The following is a 14,918-nucleotide window of genomic DNA, read 5'->3' as shown; positions in this document are numbered from 1 at the left end:
AAAACAAACAAACAAACAAACAAATGAATAAAGGAAATGGGAGACGGTTGTTATGGAAAGGGACTGTTGTTAATTGTTTTTAAAACAGAGTTTCATTTAGCTCAGGCTGGCCTTAAACTCACTCTTAGCTGAAGATGGTCTTAAAGTCCTGATCCTCTTGTTTCTGCTTCCAAAATGCTGGGATTACAGGCATAGGCCATCATGTATAGAAAGAGGCTCTGAAGTATGACTTAACATTGACACAGTTGATTTATGTTATGGAAAGTAAGGTTGTCATAGAATAGAAAACAGCACTAGATATTGGAGGCTGAGCAAATAGCTTGTGAGCCAGGATCCCATACAAAGCAAGAGGGACTGAGAGAACTATCTGTGCAGAAGAAAAGAAAGAGTGAAACCTAGGCTTATGGGAAAATGTGATGGCCTTAAGGGTCAGTAGAAAATGCTGTGCTCAGAGCCTGTGAGAATAATGACAAGTATCTTCCAGGAGCACTCTGCCTGTCGTCAGGGGTGTCACGTGCGCCAGTAGCAGTCCCAATGCACTAAATACATGGAAGAAGGAAATCAGACTGGGATGGTCCTCTTCCACTTCCGCCCCTTCTCCAGACTCCCCGAGGTGCAGATGCTGATCTTTGTGGTCTTCCTCATGATGTACCTGGTCAGCATCGGAGGAAACATGTCTATCGTCCTCACCACCTGGACCAATCGGTGTCTCCACACCCCTATGTACTTCTTCCTGGCAAACCTGGCTAGCCTGGAGATCTTCTATTCTTCTACCATAGCTCCGCTGACTCTGGCCAGTGTCCTGTCTGCAGAGAGAACTGTGGTCTCCCTGGCAGGCTGTGGTGCCCAGATGTTCTTCTTCATCTTCCTGGGCAGTGCTGACTGCATCCTGCTGGCTGTCATGGCCTATGACCGGTTTGTGGCCATCTGTCACCCTCTGCGCTACACCCTCATCATGAGCTGGCACCTGTGTGTCCAGCTGGCTCTGGGGTCCCTGTTGCTGGGGTTCATCTTGGCCATGCAGTTGACCGTGCTCATCTTCCGGCTGCCTTTCTGCAGCAGTAAGGAAATCAGCCTGTTCTACTGTGATGTCCTCCCTGTCATGAGACTGGCCTGTGCAGACACCCATGTCCACGAGGCCACCCTGTTTGTGGTCAGTGTCATCGTCCTCACCATCCCTTTCCTCCTCATCACTCTGTCCTATGTCTTCATTGTAGATGCCATCCTGAAGATCCGTTCTGCCGAGGGGAGGCGCAAAGCCTTCTCTACCTGTTCCTCCCACCTGACTGTGGTCCTCCTGCAGTACGGATGTACAAGTCTCATCTACTTGTGTCCCAGCTCCAGTTACTCTCCTGAGCGGGGCCAGGTAGTATCTGTGGTTTACACATTCATCACCCCTGTGCTGAACCCCTTGATCTACAGCATGAGGAACAGAGAACTCAAGGATGCTTTGAAGAAGGCGGTCATGAGGTTCTTCCTGCTTGACAAACAATGAGGACTCTGAATGATCGTCTCCCAGGCTGGTAGTAGAGATGCTGAGTCGCCTGTTGATAAGATGAGGGGGTGGGCTTTGCCAGCTATAGTTTGGTACAGTTAGATTTCCCAGTCATGTGACCATCCACAGTCATGTTTCTTTTCTCAGCTTCGGGTTAGTCGTTCTCTAAATACACTAAACTGGAAGCCATAGTCTATATGCAAAGGGCCTGTAGGATAAAAAAGAAGAAAAAATATAAAAACATGATAAAAATAAAAAAAATCAGATAGAGTTGAGAGAAAGAGAGAGAGAGAGGAGAGAGAGAGAGAGAGAGAGAGAGAGAGAGAGAGAGCGCTACTGCTGTGCATGCAACCTACCCTCAAAAGTAGCTTGTTTCCCCAGTGAGACTCCTTTGAAGAAAATTAAACTTTCATTTGAAAGTTGTTTTGAAATAGAAAACTGGGTCAGGCTGTGGTGGTGCACTCCTTTAATCCCAGCACTTGGGAAGCAGAGGCAAGCAGATCTTTGTGAGTTCGAGGCCAGCCTGGTCGACAAGAGCTAGTTCCAGGAAGGCCCCCAAAGCTACAGAGAAACCCTGTCTTGAAACAAACAAAAACAAAACAAAACAAAAAAGAAATAGGAAACTGGAAGGATACAAGAATGGGAAATCTCTTCCTTAGGCTTTTTTGCTCATCTGGTAAACTACAAGACACATATTGCAAAACTGAGAAAGTAATCAGGGATCAGCACTCAGTCCATATGTCCACTATTATATCATCTGCTTAACTTCTTTCTTTCCAATCACCGCCCATCTGTTGCAGACCCAAGCAAGCCCTGTGCACAGCCCCAGTCTCTGCCTTTTGAGCTTGAGGTTGGGGGTGGTGATACCTCCAGCAGGTCTTTTATTATTCAGGACTGGTTTTGTGATCCGCGCGCGGGTGTGTGTGTGTGTGTGTGTGTGTGTGTGTGTGTGTGTGTTCCTTAATGAAGCTAAAAATTATCCTTTCAAGATCTGTGAAGTTGGAATTTTGATAGGGATTGTGCTGAATCTGTAGGTTGCTTCTGGTAGGATGGACATTTTTTTTCTGTATTAACTCTACTGATCCATGAGCATGGAAGATCTTTCCATCTTCTGATATCTTCTTCAATGTCTTATAGTGTGGGTCGTGACCCTTTGGGGGGGGGGTCAAACAACCCTTTTACAGGGGCCACTCTGGAAAACACAGATAGTTATATTATTATCCATAACAATAGCAAAATTACAGTTGTAGTATCAATTAAAACAATTTTATGGTTAGGGGTCACCACAACATGAGGAACTGTATTAAAGAGTCTCAGCATTAGGAAGGCTGAGAACCACTGTCTTAAAGTTTTATCATACAGATCTTGCATTTGCTTGGTTAGAGTTACTCCAAGATATTTCATATTTTTCAAGACTGTTGCGCAAGGTGTTGTTTTCCTGATTGCTTCCTCAGTCCATTTGTCATTTGCTTCAGAAAGGCTACTGAGTTTTGTGAGTTAATTTTGTATCCAGCTACTTTGCTGAAAGTGTTTATCAGTTGTAGGAGTGTTTTTCTGTACAATTTTTAGGGTCACTTATGTATGCTATCATATCATCTGCAAATAAAGATACTTTTGATTCCTTCCTTTGCAATTTCTATCCCCTTGATCTCCATCAGATGTCTTACTGCTCTAGCTAGGATTTCAAGTATCATACTGAAGAGATATGGAGTGAGCGGACAGCCTTGTCTTGTTGCTGACATTAATGGAATTGCCTTGAGTTTCTCTCCATTTAATTTGATGTTGGATACTGCTTTTATTATGTTTACTTAGGTCCGTTGTATCCCTGATCTCTCCAAGACTTTTATCAAGAAGGGATGTTGGATTTTGTCATAGGCCTTTTCTAAATCCAATGTGGGTTTTGCCTTTCAGTCTGTTTATATGGTCGATTGCATTTATTGATTTTTGTATATTGAATCATCCCTGCATCTCTGGAATGAGGCCTACTTAATTATGGGGATGATTTTTTGATGTGTTCTTGGGTTCAGTCTGTAAGTATTTTACTGAGAAGTTTTGCATCTGTGTTCATAAGGGGAATTGGTTTGTAATTCTCTTTATTATATTTTTATGGATAACTGTAGCCTCATAAAACAACTTGGTCAGTGTTTCTTCTGTTTCTGTTTTGTGGAATAATTTGAGGGGTATTGGCATTAATTCTTCTTTGAAAGTCTGTTAGAATTCTACACTCAAACCATCTGACCCTGGACTTGGTTTTTGGATTGGAGACTTTTAATTAATGCTTCTGTTTCATTAGGGGTTATAGCTCTGTTTAAATCATTAATCTGATCATGATTTAAGATTGATATGTGGTACCTATAAAGAAAATTATCCATTTCTTTTAGATTTTCCAGTTTAGTTAGGAAAATTAAAGTATGTCCTTATGATTCTCTAGATTTTCTCATGACAGCTGTTATGTCCCTCCTTTCATTTCAATTTTTTTTAATTTGAACATTTACTTTCTGCCCTTTATTTAATTTGGATAAGACTTTGTCAATTTTATTGATTTTTCTCAAAGAACCAGAACTTGGTTTCATCGATTCTCTGTATTTTTTGTTTGCTATTTTGTTTGTTGTATTGATTTCAGTTCTGACTTTGATTATTTCTTATTGATTAGTTCATCTGCTTCTTTTGGGGTGTGTTCTAGAGTTTTCAGGTGTGCTGCTAAGTAGCTAGTTTGAGATTGCTCTATTCTTTTTAATGCACTTGGTGTTGAATAGATTCCCTCAGGTCTAAGAATAGAATATTCAAGGGTGATGGCATTGTCAAGAGGTTCAATTTAAAACTACCTCAAGTTTGATCTTTTCCTCCTTTCTCATCCTCTCCTTCTTGTGACAGAAGTCAGCTTCCGGTTGTGAGCTTTCTTATAAAACAAGGACAACACGCAAGGAACAGAGCGACACCTCCAGCCAAGACCAGCAAAAAACTGCTGTCCAGCTCAGTAAGCACAAGAGAATCAAAATCCTGACACTAACTGATTTTTTTATTATCTAGCAAATACACATATATATATATATTAAAAATGGATTAGTGTGTGGTGTATTCGGGCCTTTGTTAGAGTGTGAAGGGTCGGAAGACAACTTTGGGGGTACTCTTCCCCTTCCACCGTATGGACTCCAGAGACTAAATTCCAGTCATCAGGCTTGGGAGAAAGTGCTTTAGTTTGATGTGTCATCTTATTGGCCCTCTAGCAAAAATATTGTGTAGGGATCTTTTGAAACAAGAAACCCACAAATAACAATAATGAACATGATATTTTGACTTTGTAAAGTTTGAAAATCACTAGTCTTGGTCACTCCCCTTATTCGATGGATAGATAAAATAAATTGTGATTTCAGGTGACCGACATTTTGTGGCAGAGTTACTTTTTTAAAAAAATAATTTTAGTTGATTCTTTGTGGATTTCACATCACGTGTCCTAATCCCATTCATCTCCCTGACCCTTCACCTCTGCCCTCTTGCCTTTTTCACCTCCTCTCAAAATAAAATAAAATTTAAAAGAAAACCAAAAACCCCAAACCGAAACCAAAACCAACCAAACAAACAAAGAAAAAAAAAATGAAGTCTTGGTGTGAAAGCCGCAGTCTGACACAGTGGTGAGTCATACCGTTTACCCTTTAGTTCATACGTCTTCACTTGCGTGTGTTCTTTGCTCTGGTTCGATACCCCTGGCTCTGCTACCCCCTTAACACTGGGCCCGCACTGGGACTGCTCTTGGATATCCTGTTGCTGCTTTGTGTCACTGGAGATCCTGAAACAGTGGATCTGCAGATCTGGCCCCTTGCATGCTCCAGCAGTTCATGGATGAGGTGGATGTTGGGGTGGGCTAACTCACAGCCCTGGTTCTGGTGTAGCTGGGCTGGTTAGCCCGGCACCTTTTCCTTATCGTCACCACCAGAGTGAGCTCTTCAGCACTGCCCTCGCTAGTTCACCCTCGGCAGCTGGCCCCAACGTGTAGGGGCCAGCCTCGGGACCAGCTCATCTGCACTCACAGCACCAGGGCCAGCTCTCCTGTTTTGCCCAGGTGAGGTACGGGGCCCATTCTCCTGAGTGCTGCAGTTGTTAACTGCAGGGCCAGCTCCCCCGCCTTATTGTCTACCATAGATGGCACGGGGAGGGTGGGGGAGAGTGGGGCAAGGGCATCTTGCTCTCACTCACACCGCCTCTGCTCATGCAGATGGAATGGGGGCTGGACCAGCTCTCCTGCTCTCACGCCCTCAGGGCCAGGTCAGCTGTGCCCTTCCCAACTGGGTAAGCTCTACTGCCTTGCCCAAGCAGAGCCTAGGGCCTGCTCTCCATCCCGGAGTGCTGCAACTGCCGACAGGAAGGACCAGCTCCCCCACTCTCAGGACCTCAGAGCCAGCTCTCCCACAGCCACGGGCAGTGAGGGGCAGGGATGCAGGGCATCTCTCCCTTGCCCACTCGACCGTATTGCAGATGAGCGGTGGGGCCAGATTTCCCATGCATGTTCGTGGGGCCAGATCACCTGTGCCCACCCCGATAGAATCAGCTCTATTGTGCTGCCCAGGCGAGGTGCAAGGTCCCCTGTCTCTAGTGTTGCAGCCAGTGAGGAGCAGGACCAGCTTTCCCGGGCTTGTGATCCCAGGACCAGCTTTCCTGCCTGCTAGGTGGTAAGGGGGAGTCACATTTTTTAACTGAAAAATTTTTTCATATAATATGTTTTGATGACAATTTCATCTCCCCCAATTTCTCCCCATTCTTCCACCCTTCCCACCTACCCAACTCCAGGTCATTTTTTTTCTCCCTTTAGAAAACAACCAGACAAACAACAAACAAACCAGGATTTTAAGAAAGAAAAAAAGAAAAAAATATATAAGAAACACACACACACCATAAAAACACAAAATCAGAAGTCGTAATATACAGGCAAATAATCAATAAGACAAAATGTCCAAACAAAGCCATATGAGACACAAAGTCTACAAGAACAAACACCGCTGGGTGTGTTTTGTGTTGCCTGTATACTGCTCGGTGTGGGGCCTGTGTTTAACTGTGGTTAATAGAGTCACATTTCTAGCTAAGGCCTCTTTGCTGTGTGTCCAACAATTGTTCTGTTAGTTTATAAAAATGGCCTCATCACTGAAAAACTATTATGTGAAGGGCAGATTGGCTTTCTTGTTCTGGGGATGTAGTTGAGTTGGTAGGATGCTTGCCCAGTATGCCTGAGGTCCTGGGTTTGATCCCCAGCCTGGCATAAACAGGGATTGGTAGCATGTATCTGTAATCCTAGCACTGGGGATTGGGTGCAGAAGGATCAGAAATTCAAGCTCATGCTTGGTTGCACAGGATGTTTGAGATCATCTTGAGGTACGTGAGATCCTGTTTAAGGGGAAAAAAGCAGAGTAATGTATAAAGAAACACACTGTGCTGCAAATCATGCTTGACAAATCCAGACAGCAATGATAAAATGGTGTGTGAGTGTACAGATATAGGCAGGTTGGAAGACAACCTTGACTGTCCTTCCTCAGGGAGCTGTCCATGCTGTTTTCTGGGACTTGCTCTTTCAGCAGGTAAGTCTGGCTGGCCAGTGGACCTCAAGAATCTGCCTGTCTCCTCTGTGCAGTGACAGGCAGATGCCACAGTACTGGACTACTTTTTTTTTTTTTTTTTTTTTTTGGTTTTTCGAGACAGGGTTTCTCTGTAGCTTTGGTGCCTGTCCCGGAACTAGCTCTTGTAGGCCAGGCTGGCCTTGGACTCCCAGAGATCTGCCTGCCTCTGCCTCCCAAGTGCTGGGATTAAAGGCGTGCACCACTACTGCCCGGCTTGGACTATTTTTTTTTTACGTGGTTCAGGGAATTGAACTCAGGTCCTCAAGTGTAGCAAGCACTCTTCTTCCTTCCTTCCTTCCTTCCTTTTTTCTGACTGAGACATCAGCTCTGCTTCACTTAGGTGTTTGGATAAAGGTAAGAAGTATGGTAGGCATTATAGGGTAGAAAACTTTTGCTCTGTGTAATAACTTTTAAAAATAGAGTTGGTACCATTCAGTCATTGAACACACTACCTTGAGAATACACAGAAAAACTGAGCAAATTAAAATGATCAATGACCACCACCACCACCACCACCACCAAAAAGCTGTTCCATGCTAGGTACCTTGTGGTGGCCTTATCTAATGCATTTTTCTGATGATATAATGGTCTGTGCCTTTCATTGCCCTACAGTTATTGTCCATCTGTGTAAATGAGAGACAACTGGTAGTAACAAAGGTGCTTCTATCCACGGAGATGAAAAGAACTTGGTCTGCAGGAGAACAGGCTCTCCCACCTCCCTAAAGCCGGTTTGCACAGGCTCTCCTACACCTCCTTCCCAGCCAGTTTTGCACCAAGTAACCTATTTATACCAGCATTTCTGCTGTTTTGAGGCAGAATATCTCTTGAGCATCACCCGAATATTTTCCCCCCATCAAAGGGAGCAGTCTGTGGGTCTGAACCAGTTTAGCTTCTTATTGGTTGCTTCATTATTAAGCTAAAAAGTTGAAATATATTTATTTCATATTTTCATGAGATTGACAATTACCCTGTTAAATTCAATTATGTTTTTAAAAATATTTTTTTGAGACTTTTCAAAAATATTACTTATTTGAATGTTTTTGCTTGCGTGTATCTGTACACAATATGTGTGCAGTGCCTGTAGAGGCCAGAAGAGGGCGATGCCTCCTCTGCAACCGGAGTTACAGGCAGTTGAGAGTCCTGTGGATGCTGGGAATCTAGGTTCTTCATTCAGTGGTCTTAACTGCTGAGCCATCTCTGCAGCCTGAAAGCAGCTATGTCTTACTAGGAAGCCTCGGTTCTGGCTTCAAAATGAATCCTTATTCTTTCCTCACCGCTACACTTCTGCCCAGACTGAAGATGTCTCTACACTTTAAGAATGTTTCACTCTAATTCCTCTTACTGGAGAGGTTGAAACAGAAGAATGGCAAGTTCAAAGCTTGCCTGGACAGTTTTGGGAGTCTCTGAAAGTAAGAAGAAAACAAAAGGCTGGTGCTGGAGAATGAGCTCGGTGGTGGAATGTTTTCCAAGTCTACTATGTATGCCAGGCAGCAGATTCAACCCCAGACTTAGGGTTTACGACCACCAGGGGGCGTGGAAGCCTTCGCTGTCCGCGTGGGGCACAGTGGCAGACGGACGGGAGAAAAGGGGTTGGAGTTTTCAAAGCCCTGCCTTTCTTGACTATCTTTATGGCAGCGGAGGAAGTCAGTGGGAGAGAGCGCACACCGCAGAGGGCAAAGTCCGGTTGGAATTAAGAAAGTATCTATGACCTTTAAAACTGAACGCAAAGCGCAAGATCTTCCCCGAACTAACTCTTCGCTGGCTCCAATTGTTGACCACCATCCCGCCTGACGTGTTATCCGAAATCAAATAGGGAGGAGACGGGGGCACTGTTGAAGAGGGAAGGACAGTGAGAGGAACCCCACTTTTTCAAAAATTCTTCAAATCCCGAGGCTCTTTACAGCAAGGGGATGTGTGGGACTTTTCCAAATCAAACGTCTTTATCCTACAACCCTGCCCTGTAGTTACAAGTCAGTCACTTCTTTTCTCGCATAGGCTTCTCAGCAAACTGCTAAGTAGTTTCTGATTTACGGCTATGGAAACGGAATTTTCTCGAGGAACAGGATTTCCCTAACAGTTATTCAAATTGTTAGTAAAAGATGACTGAACCGCCTACATGTCTCCAAGAGGCCCCAGGGCCACCAACAGCATAACTCTCAAATTCCTAGCCACAGCTCAAATCCGGAGTTTCATCTTCAGTTACGTTCTCTGGAACCGGTCTCTGAGCCCGGATCATACAGTTCTCTACCTCGCAGAATATCTTTGAGGCAGAATATCTCTTGAGCATCACCCGAACATGTTCCCCCATCAAATGGAGCAGGAACCAGCTTGTCTTTAACAGGACGAATCCGCGGAGGGCTGGACAATATGAACAGTACGGAAAATATGGAATCGAAGCCAGACAGATTTCTTCTCTTTTTCTCTGTCCTGCGGGGCTGGGGACCCCGGATGCTCCTGCTTCTTGGGATGCCACGACGCACTGATGGCGCTGTGCGCACGCGGGCCCTTTAAGCAGGAGCGCGGGCGCGGCCCAGGTACGGGGCGGGTCCAGGGGCGGGCGAGCGCTGAGCCGGCGCTGGTCAGGGAGCCGGATTTGGAGCGCGGCGCCGGCGGGGGCCGGAGGGGGCGGCGCGGCGGACCTCGGTGGCCTCGGACGCTCCTCCTCGTGAGCGGCCGCCGCCCGCCTCCGCCTGCGCTAGCAGCTCCCTCGCCCCGGCCGGCACCGGCTGCCGCTCCAGGCCGCTCACCTGGGACGCGCTCACCTGGGACGCGGTGCCCCGCGCCCGCACTTGGGCCAGGATGAAGGACCGGCTGGAGCAACTGAAGGCCGTGAGTTTGCGGCGCCTGGGGATCCGGCGGGCTGGGGGCTGTGGGGGATCGGCCGCCAGGAGGAGTGGCGTGGGAGAGGGGCTCCCCTTAGCTCCCCTAACCCAGGTCGCGGGGGTGCTCTGCGCGCTAGGCCTCTCTCCTTAAGCCCCCGCCTCATCCCGCGGAGCTCTGTACCCTCCCCTCCCCGGCAGGGTCACGTGCTCGGTGATTCACCACCTAGCCCGATTTCCCTGAACGTCGGTAACCCTCTCATCCCTGTCCCCCCACAAACCTTCCCAGCCAAGCTGACCAGTGTTCCTTCAGACCTGGATCTACCCCGGTGCTTGAAATCAGTGGGGCTTATGAGGTCAGGGGACTCACCCTTCACCATCTGCCTTCTGTCGCCTGGCACTGTGCCCCAAATCGGTCTCCTCTCCTCTTCCTTATTTCCCTCCCGGAGCACCGGGCAGGGCTACCCCATCCCCGGAGTAGCTGAGAGTTCCGGGTGACCTCTGGAGCTGTAAGCTTGTCAGGTCCTGGGACGGGCTCCCCTCCTACCAGCCGGTGGTCTCTACTTTTCCTCGCATCCCCTGAGACAGCTGTGGTCGTCTCTGCCGCACAAAAGCTGAAAAGCTTAGGTCACTTGCTTGTTTGAGCCCATTTCCTTGTCTGTCGAGTGAGAATCACCCTCCCTTAGAGGTCTGTAATGAAGATTGAACGACACGGTGGGACTTGATATAGGGAAGTGCTGAAGGGGGAAACTCTGAGATATAGATTCATTTAGTAAGTCATTGAGTACCTTCTGCGGGATAGGGTTAGTGTGAAACTTTGGGGACCCACCCAGCGATACAGGCTGTCCCTTAATGGAATATAAAGCCCAGCCCTGGATACGCACAGCCAAGTCCATCTACCTGCCACCCTAGAAGCTTCGGCCTCAGTCGAGACCTGGGGAAGGCCTCGCTGAATCTTTCCTGGTGATTAAGGAGCTCCTTAGAGTTGGGAAGTATTAGCCTGCATTAGCACTGCGGCTTTGTCCTGCCTGGCCCGGCTGGCCCTGCTGTTTACTGGTTACCCTTTAAACTCCAAGCTTAAGTTTTGTTATCTGTAAAATGAGTAGTCGTGCAAGCTAAAAGCAAGCGAGCCTGCCGGAGAGCCCTTTGTATGACACGTAGGACTTAATAAATAGGGTTATGCTAATAACTTTTTTTTTTTTAAAATAGAAATGGTGGCAACCAGCGGGTTGATATTGTAATTGTCTTTTTTTCTTCTCCCTTGCTAGGGTGAGATCTTCCTGACTTGGTTCATGTGCTCTGGATACTGGGCTGCAGTGTAGGCTTAGGAGAAGTGAGAGAAGAAAGGACAGTTGCTTATTTAGTGGGAGTGAGCCTCTGCCCCAAATTTGCTCTTTTATATTTGAACCTCAGGGCATCCTTGTTAAGCACAACATTTACTTGTCTCTGTTTTATAGGTGGGGAAACTAGAGCTCACTCTGAGAGGGAGGGACGCCTCCTGCCAAAGAGTTCAAAGCTGAACAGCAGTCAGAGGCAGCTCCCTTTCCTTAGTGAGGGGCTCTGGACTTAGTATCTGGACTAAGATTCTCCCTGACTCTCTTCAGTATCTGGTTGTCAACACAGTAGTCTTAAGTGAGTTTTGAGTCCCAAGAATAAGGCATTTTCCAGGGAACCAGAGCAAATCCCTGTGCCTTTCAGTCCTCCAGGGTGAAGCCTGGTAAACCAGGGCTAATGACATGTTTCTCCCCTTCAGCTCTTTGGAATGTAGGGAAAGTGGGCTGCTGGTGCCGCTCTATGACAGTGTCTGAAACCACGGGGAGGCTGCTGTCCTGCTCGAGAGCCCTGCAGTGCACAGAGGACTGGCTTGAGGTTCAAAGACTTCTCTAATTGAGGCCTCGACACCCAATAGCTGGGATCCTTTTGCTACTTCACCTTTGTGCTGCTGCCTCTGCTTCTGCTTCTTCTTGATTATTTTTATTTATCCATTGACAATTCCGTACATGTGTACAATGTATCTTGATTATATTCGACCCAAATCCTCCCTCCGCTGTCCTCAGGTAACCTCCAATGCTCCCCCTTTTGTACCTTTGTGTCTTCTTTTTTCTTTTATTTTCGTCTTTAAAATTTTTATATAACCAGCTGAATCTGGGAAGGGTTGCCTGCATGCTGATGAGTATGGGACCATCTACCAGGGCATGGGCAGCCTACCAGGCCCAGAAGGAAGAAAAAAAAATTCCCCCTTTCCTAGAAGCCATCAACTGCCAATAGCTCCTCACCCAGGGGTAGAGCCTAGTGAACCCTCCCCCACCTGTGGTGGAATGTTGACTGACTAGATTTTGCGTAGGCAATCACACCTTCTGTCCACGGGTTCATGAGTGCTTCGGTCATGTCCTGTCCAGAAGACAGTGTTTCAGAGCGTTTCTCCTCAGCCTGGCTCTTAAGTTCCTTCTGCCTCTTCTTCCACTATATCCCATGAGTCCGGATGGCGGTGGTGATGTAAGTGTCCCAGCTAGGGCCGAACACCCAACTGTCACTCACTTCCAGCACGGACCAGCTAGGAGTCTGCCTTGACTGCTGCCCACTGCACCAAAGAGCCTCTCTGCCCATGGTTGAGGGCAGCACTGATCTATGGGTATCAATAAACACTTAGAAGGCACTTGGACAGCATGGCCACTTAGCAAAGCATCAGAAGGAAGCACCTTACCCCCAAGCTTCTTGATGCTTCCTTTGTAAAACAAAATTCAGTTGTCTCAGAAGATACTTCTGCTATTATTAATGGTTTCTGTGAAGGATGTTAAGGTTTCTTAACCATTCTGTAGTGTGTCTTCCACTCTGACCCTTAGCTCAGGAACCACCTTTTTTTGCAACAAGATGGGGCATGGTCTCTCTCTGGTTCCTATTATATACCAAAAACCAAACCAAACCAAACCAAAACAAAACAAAAATCAACAGCAAAAAGACAAAAAAAACAAAATCTAAAACCAAAGCAAAATAGAAACGTTTGCTAACCCGTGCATGCAGTACATTTCCCGTTGAGCAGCCAGTGCAATGAGTGTCACTCTAAACCCCAGGCGGGAGAGGGTGATGGCTGCCTTCAGATGCTGGGGCTGTGTCATGTGCTTGAGACTAGTTGAGCTGTGAGTAGATAGGAAGGGAAGATATGGGGCTGATGGGTAGAAATCAGACATCTTTAAGAAAGTAATTTAAAAATAATGTAATTAGCAGTCAGGTGTGCTGGCACACACCTTTAATTCCAACACTCGGGAGGCAGAGGCAGGAGGATCTCTGTGAGTTCGAGGCCAGCCTGTTCTATAAATCAAGTTTCAGGACAGCCAGGGCTGTTATACAGAAAAGTCGTGTCTCAGGAAAGAAAAATGTAATTAGTTGCCCAAGGATTGGGCAGGCCAGCTGAACAGGTGCTGAGTCCTCCAGCATGAGAAGCAAGCAGGAAGACTGTTGAGGTGTTGAGTGCTGTAGGAATTTGAGCATCTCTTGAGGGAGGGACCAAGAGTGAGCTTGAAGGCCTCCATGGGCCCTGAGAGTGTATGGTTCTGTGAGGTGTTTTTTATTTGTCTTACTATTCGGGAGTCCACAAGGGTCGAGGCACCAGCGTCACAGCTGTCGAGGGGACCACTGTACAGGTGAAAAAGAGATAATCTGTGACAATCTATGATAGCTATCTACGACAGTACACGTGAGCTGTCCTGAGCTGTCCACACTTAGCTCCTTGGGAGCAATGTCCTCCCTAAACCACAGGGCTAAGTGTAGTCACAGGACCTGGCTTACCTTATCTGCTGACTGCTTCTCCTCGGGGCCATCAGTGTTTTCTTGTTGACCTGGAAGTTTGCTGGGAATGTGCACTGTCTGCTCCCGGCCCTTCTCTTCTCACCCACTTCTTACTAGCTGAACTTTGACTCTACCGGACAGTTCCTGGCCAAGAAACCTTTTGTGTGCTCCTGTTTATATTCAGTAAACATTTGCTAAGTGCCTATTGTGTGCCAAGCCCCCCGCAGTAGATGCTGGGATGTAGTATCAAGCAACACTTGTTTCTGGCGCTTAGGAAGTTCACAGTTGGGTAGAAAGAACCGAGGATTAGACAACATGACGTGCACTTCTTGTGATAGCAGCAACTACTGGAAGACCCTGCTGACTGGCCTCTAGGAGACAGGAGATGAGTCTGGGGGTGTTATTCCCAGCTGTAGTTTTTCAGTGGAGGTCCCTCTTCAAATCTAATACAGTCTCTTCAGGTGCAAATAGAAGTTATTTGGAAGACAATGCGGATCCTAGATTTTCTCTCCCTTTGGTGGGTGCTTCATATATAAAAGCATCAAGAACATAAAAACACGCATGCTTGCATCCAAAGAAGGGTATAGTGGTGTGTGTGTGTGTGTGTGTGTGTGTGTGTGTATTTATAGTAATCCTGTCCAGCATAGTCAGAATTTTTTAGCTGCATAAGAGGTTTGGCAGAATTATTGTACAAAGTCCTTATCTTAAAGAGTAATTTGTCAAGTTGGGAAAACAAATATATTTCATGGAAAGAGAAAATAAAGCCAACCTCATAATGAAAACATAATGAAACATCACCGGCTGGTGATGTATAAAATCAAGGTCAAGACTTTGAGACCCCCAGAGACCTACAAACAAAACTAAAATGACTTGGATGTATTGGACCTTCTAAGACTAAGACCATTAGGGGACAGCAATGAATCAGTTGCTCAACAGCCTAGGCTTAACCTTTGACTCTGCCTATCTTGGTCTTGCTGCTACCCAAAGGCCTGCCCCTGTCCTTCTCCACCAGGAGTTCCGGATCTCCGTGGGCACAGAGTTCCTTAGGGTAATGTGCTGTAATCCTCTCAGAAATCAGGGGCTGCACCTCTGCATTAAAGCAAATTTTAGTCAGTGAGTGTTTACCTATCCGCACTCTGGGCTTTGGATCATAATAAATCTTAACATACCAACTTGCCCTTTGCTGAGATCCCGTTTTTCTTTAGTAATAGG

The 14,918-nt window shown here is 46.5% G+C and overlaps 2 protein-coding genes across 5 annotated transcripts in view; both read left to right on the top strand.

Annotated features, from left to right (window-relative positions):
• Positions 1-547: 547 nt before the first annotated feature.
• Positions 548-1,495, top strand: LOC126498677 (olfactory receptor 10V1-like). The gene has a single exon (XM_050137555.1). The coding sequence runs from the start codon at positions 548-550 to the stop codon at positions 1,493-1,495; it is 948 nt and encodes a 315-aa protein (XP_049993512.1).
• An 8,169-nt stretch (positions 1,496-9,664) lies between these two features.
• Positions 9,665-14,918, top strand: part of Stx3 (syntaxin 3) — a 39,722-nt gene continuing 34,468 nt past the window's right edge. For 3 of the 4 annotated variants that reach the window (XM_050137564.1, XM_050137562.1, XM_050137563.1), the window contains exon 1: positions 9,666-9,930. In XM_050137564.1, coding sequence (XP_049993521.1) covers positions 9,901-9,930 — 30 coding nt within the window. In that variant the 5' untranslated portion in view covers positions 9,666-9,900. Of the gene's footprint in view, positions 9,931-14,918 lie in introns of all 4 variants that reach the window. The other variant, XM_050137565.1, reaches the window with a different exon arrangement.

Source organism: Alexandromys fortis, unplaced genomic scaffold (assembly GCF_014885135.2).
Source record: "Alexandromys fortis isolate MF-2015 unplaced genomic scaffold, M_Fortis_MF-2015_v1.1 scaffold_3, whole genome shotgun sequence".
NCBI lineage: Eukaryota > Metazoa > Chordata > Mammalia > Rodentia > Cricetidae > Alexandromys > Alexandromys fortis.
The sequence above is the reverse complement of the archived record's forward strand: the minus strand, read 5'-3'. Positions and strand labels throughout refer to the sequence as shown.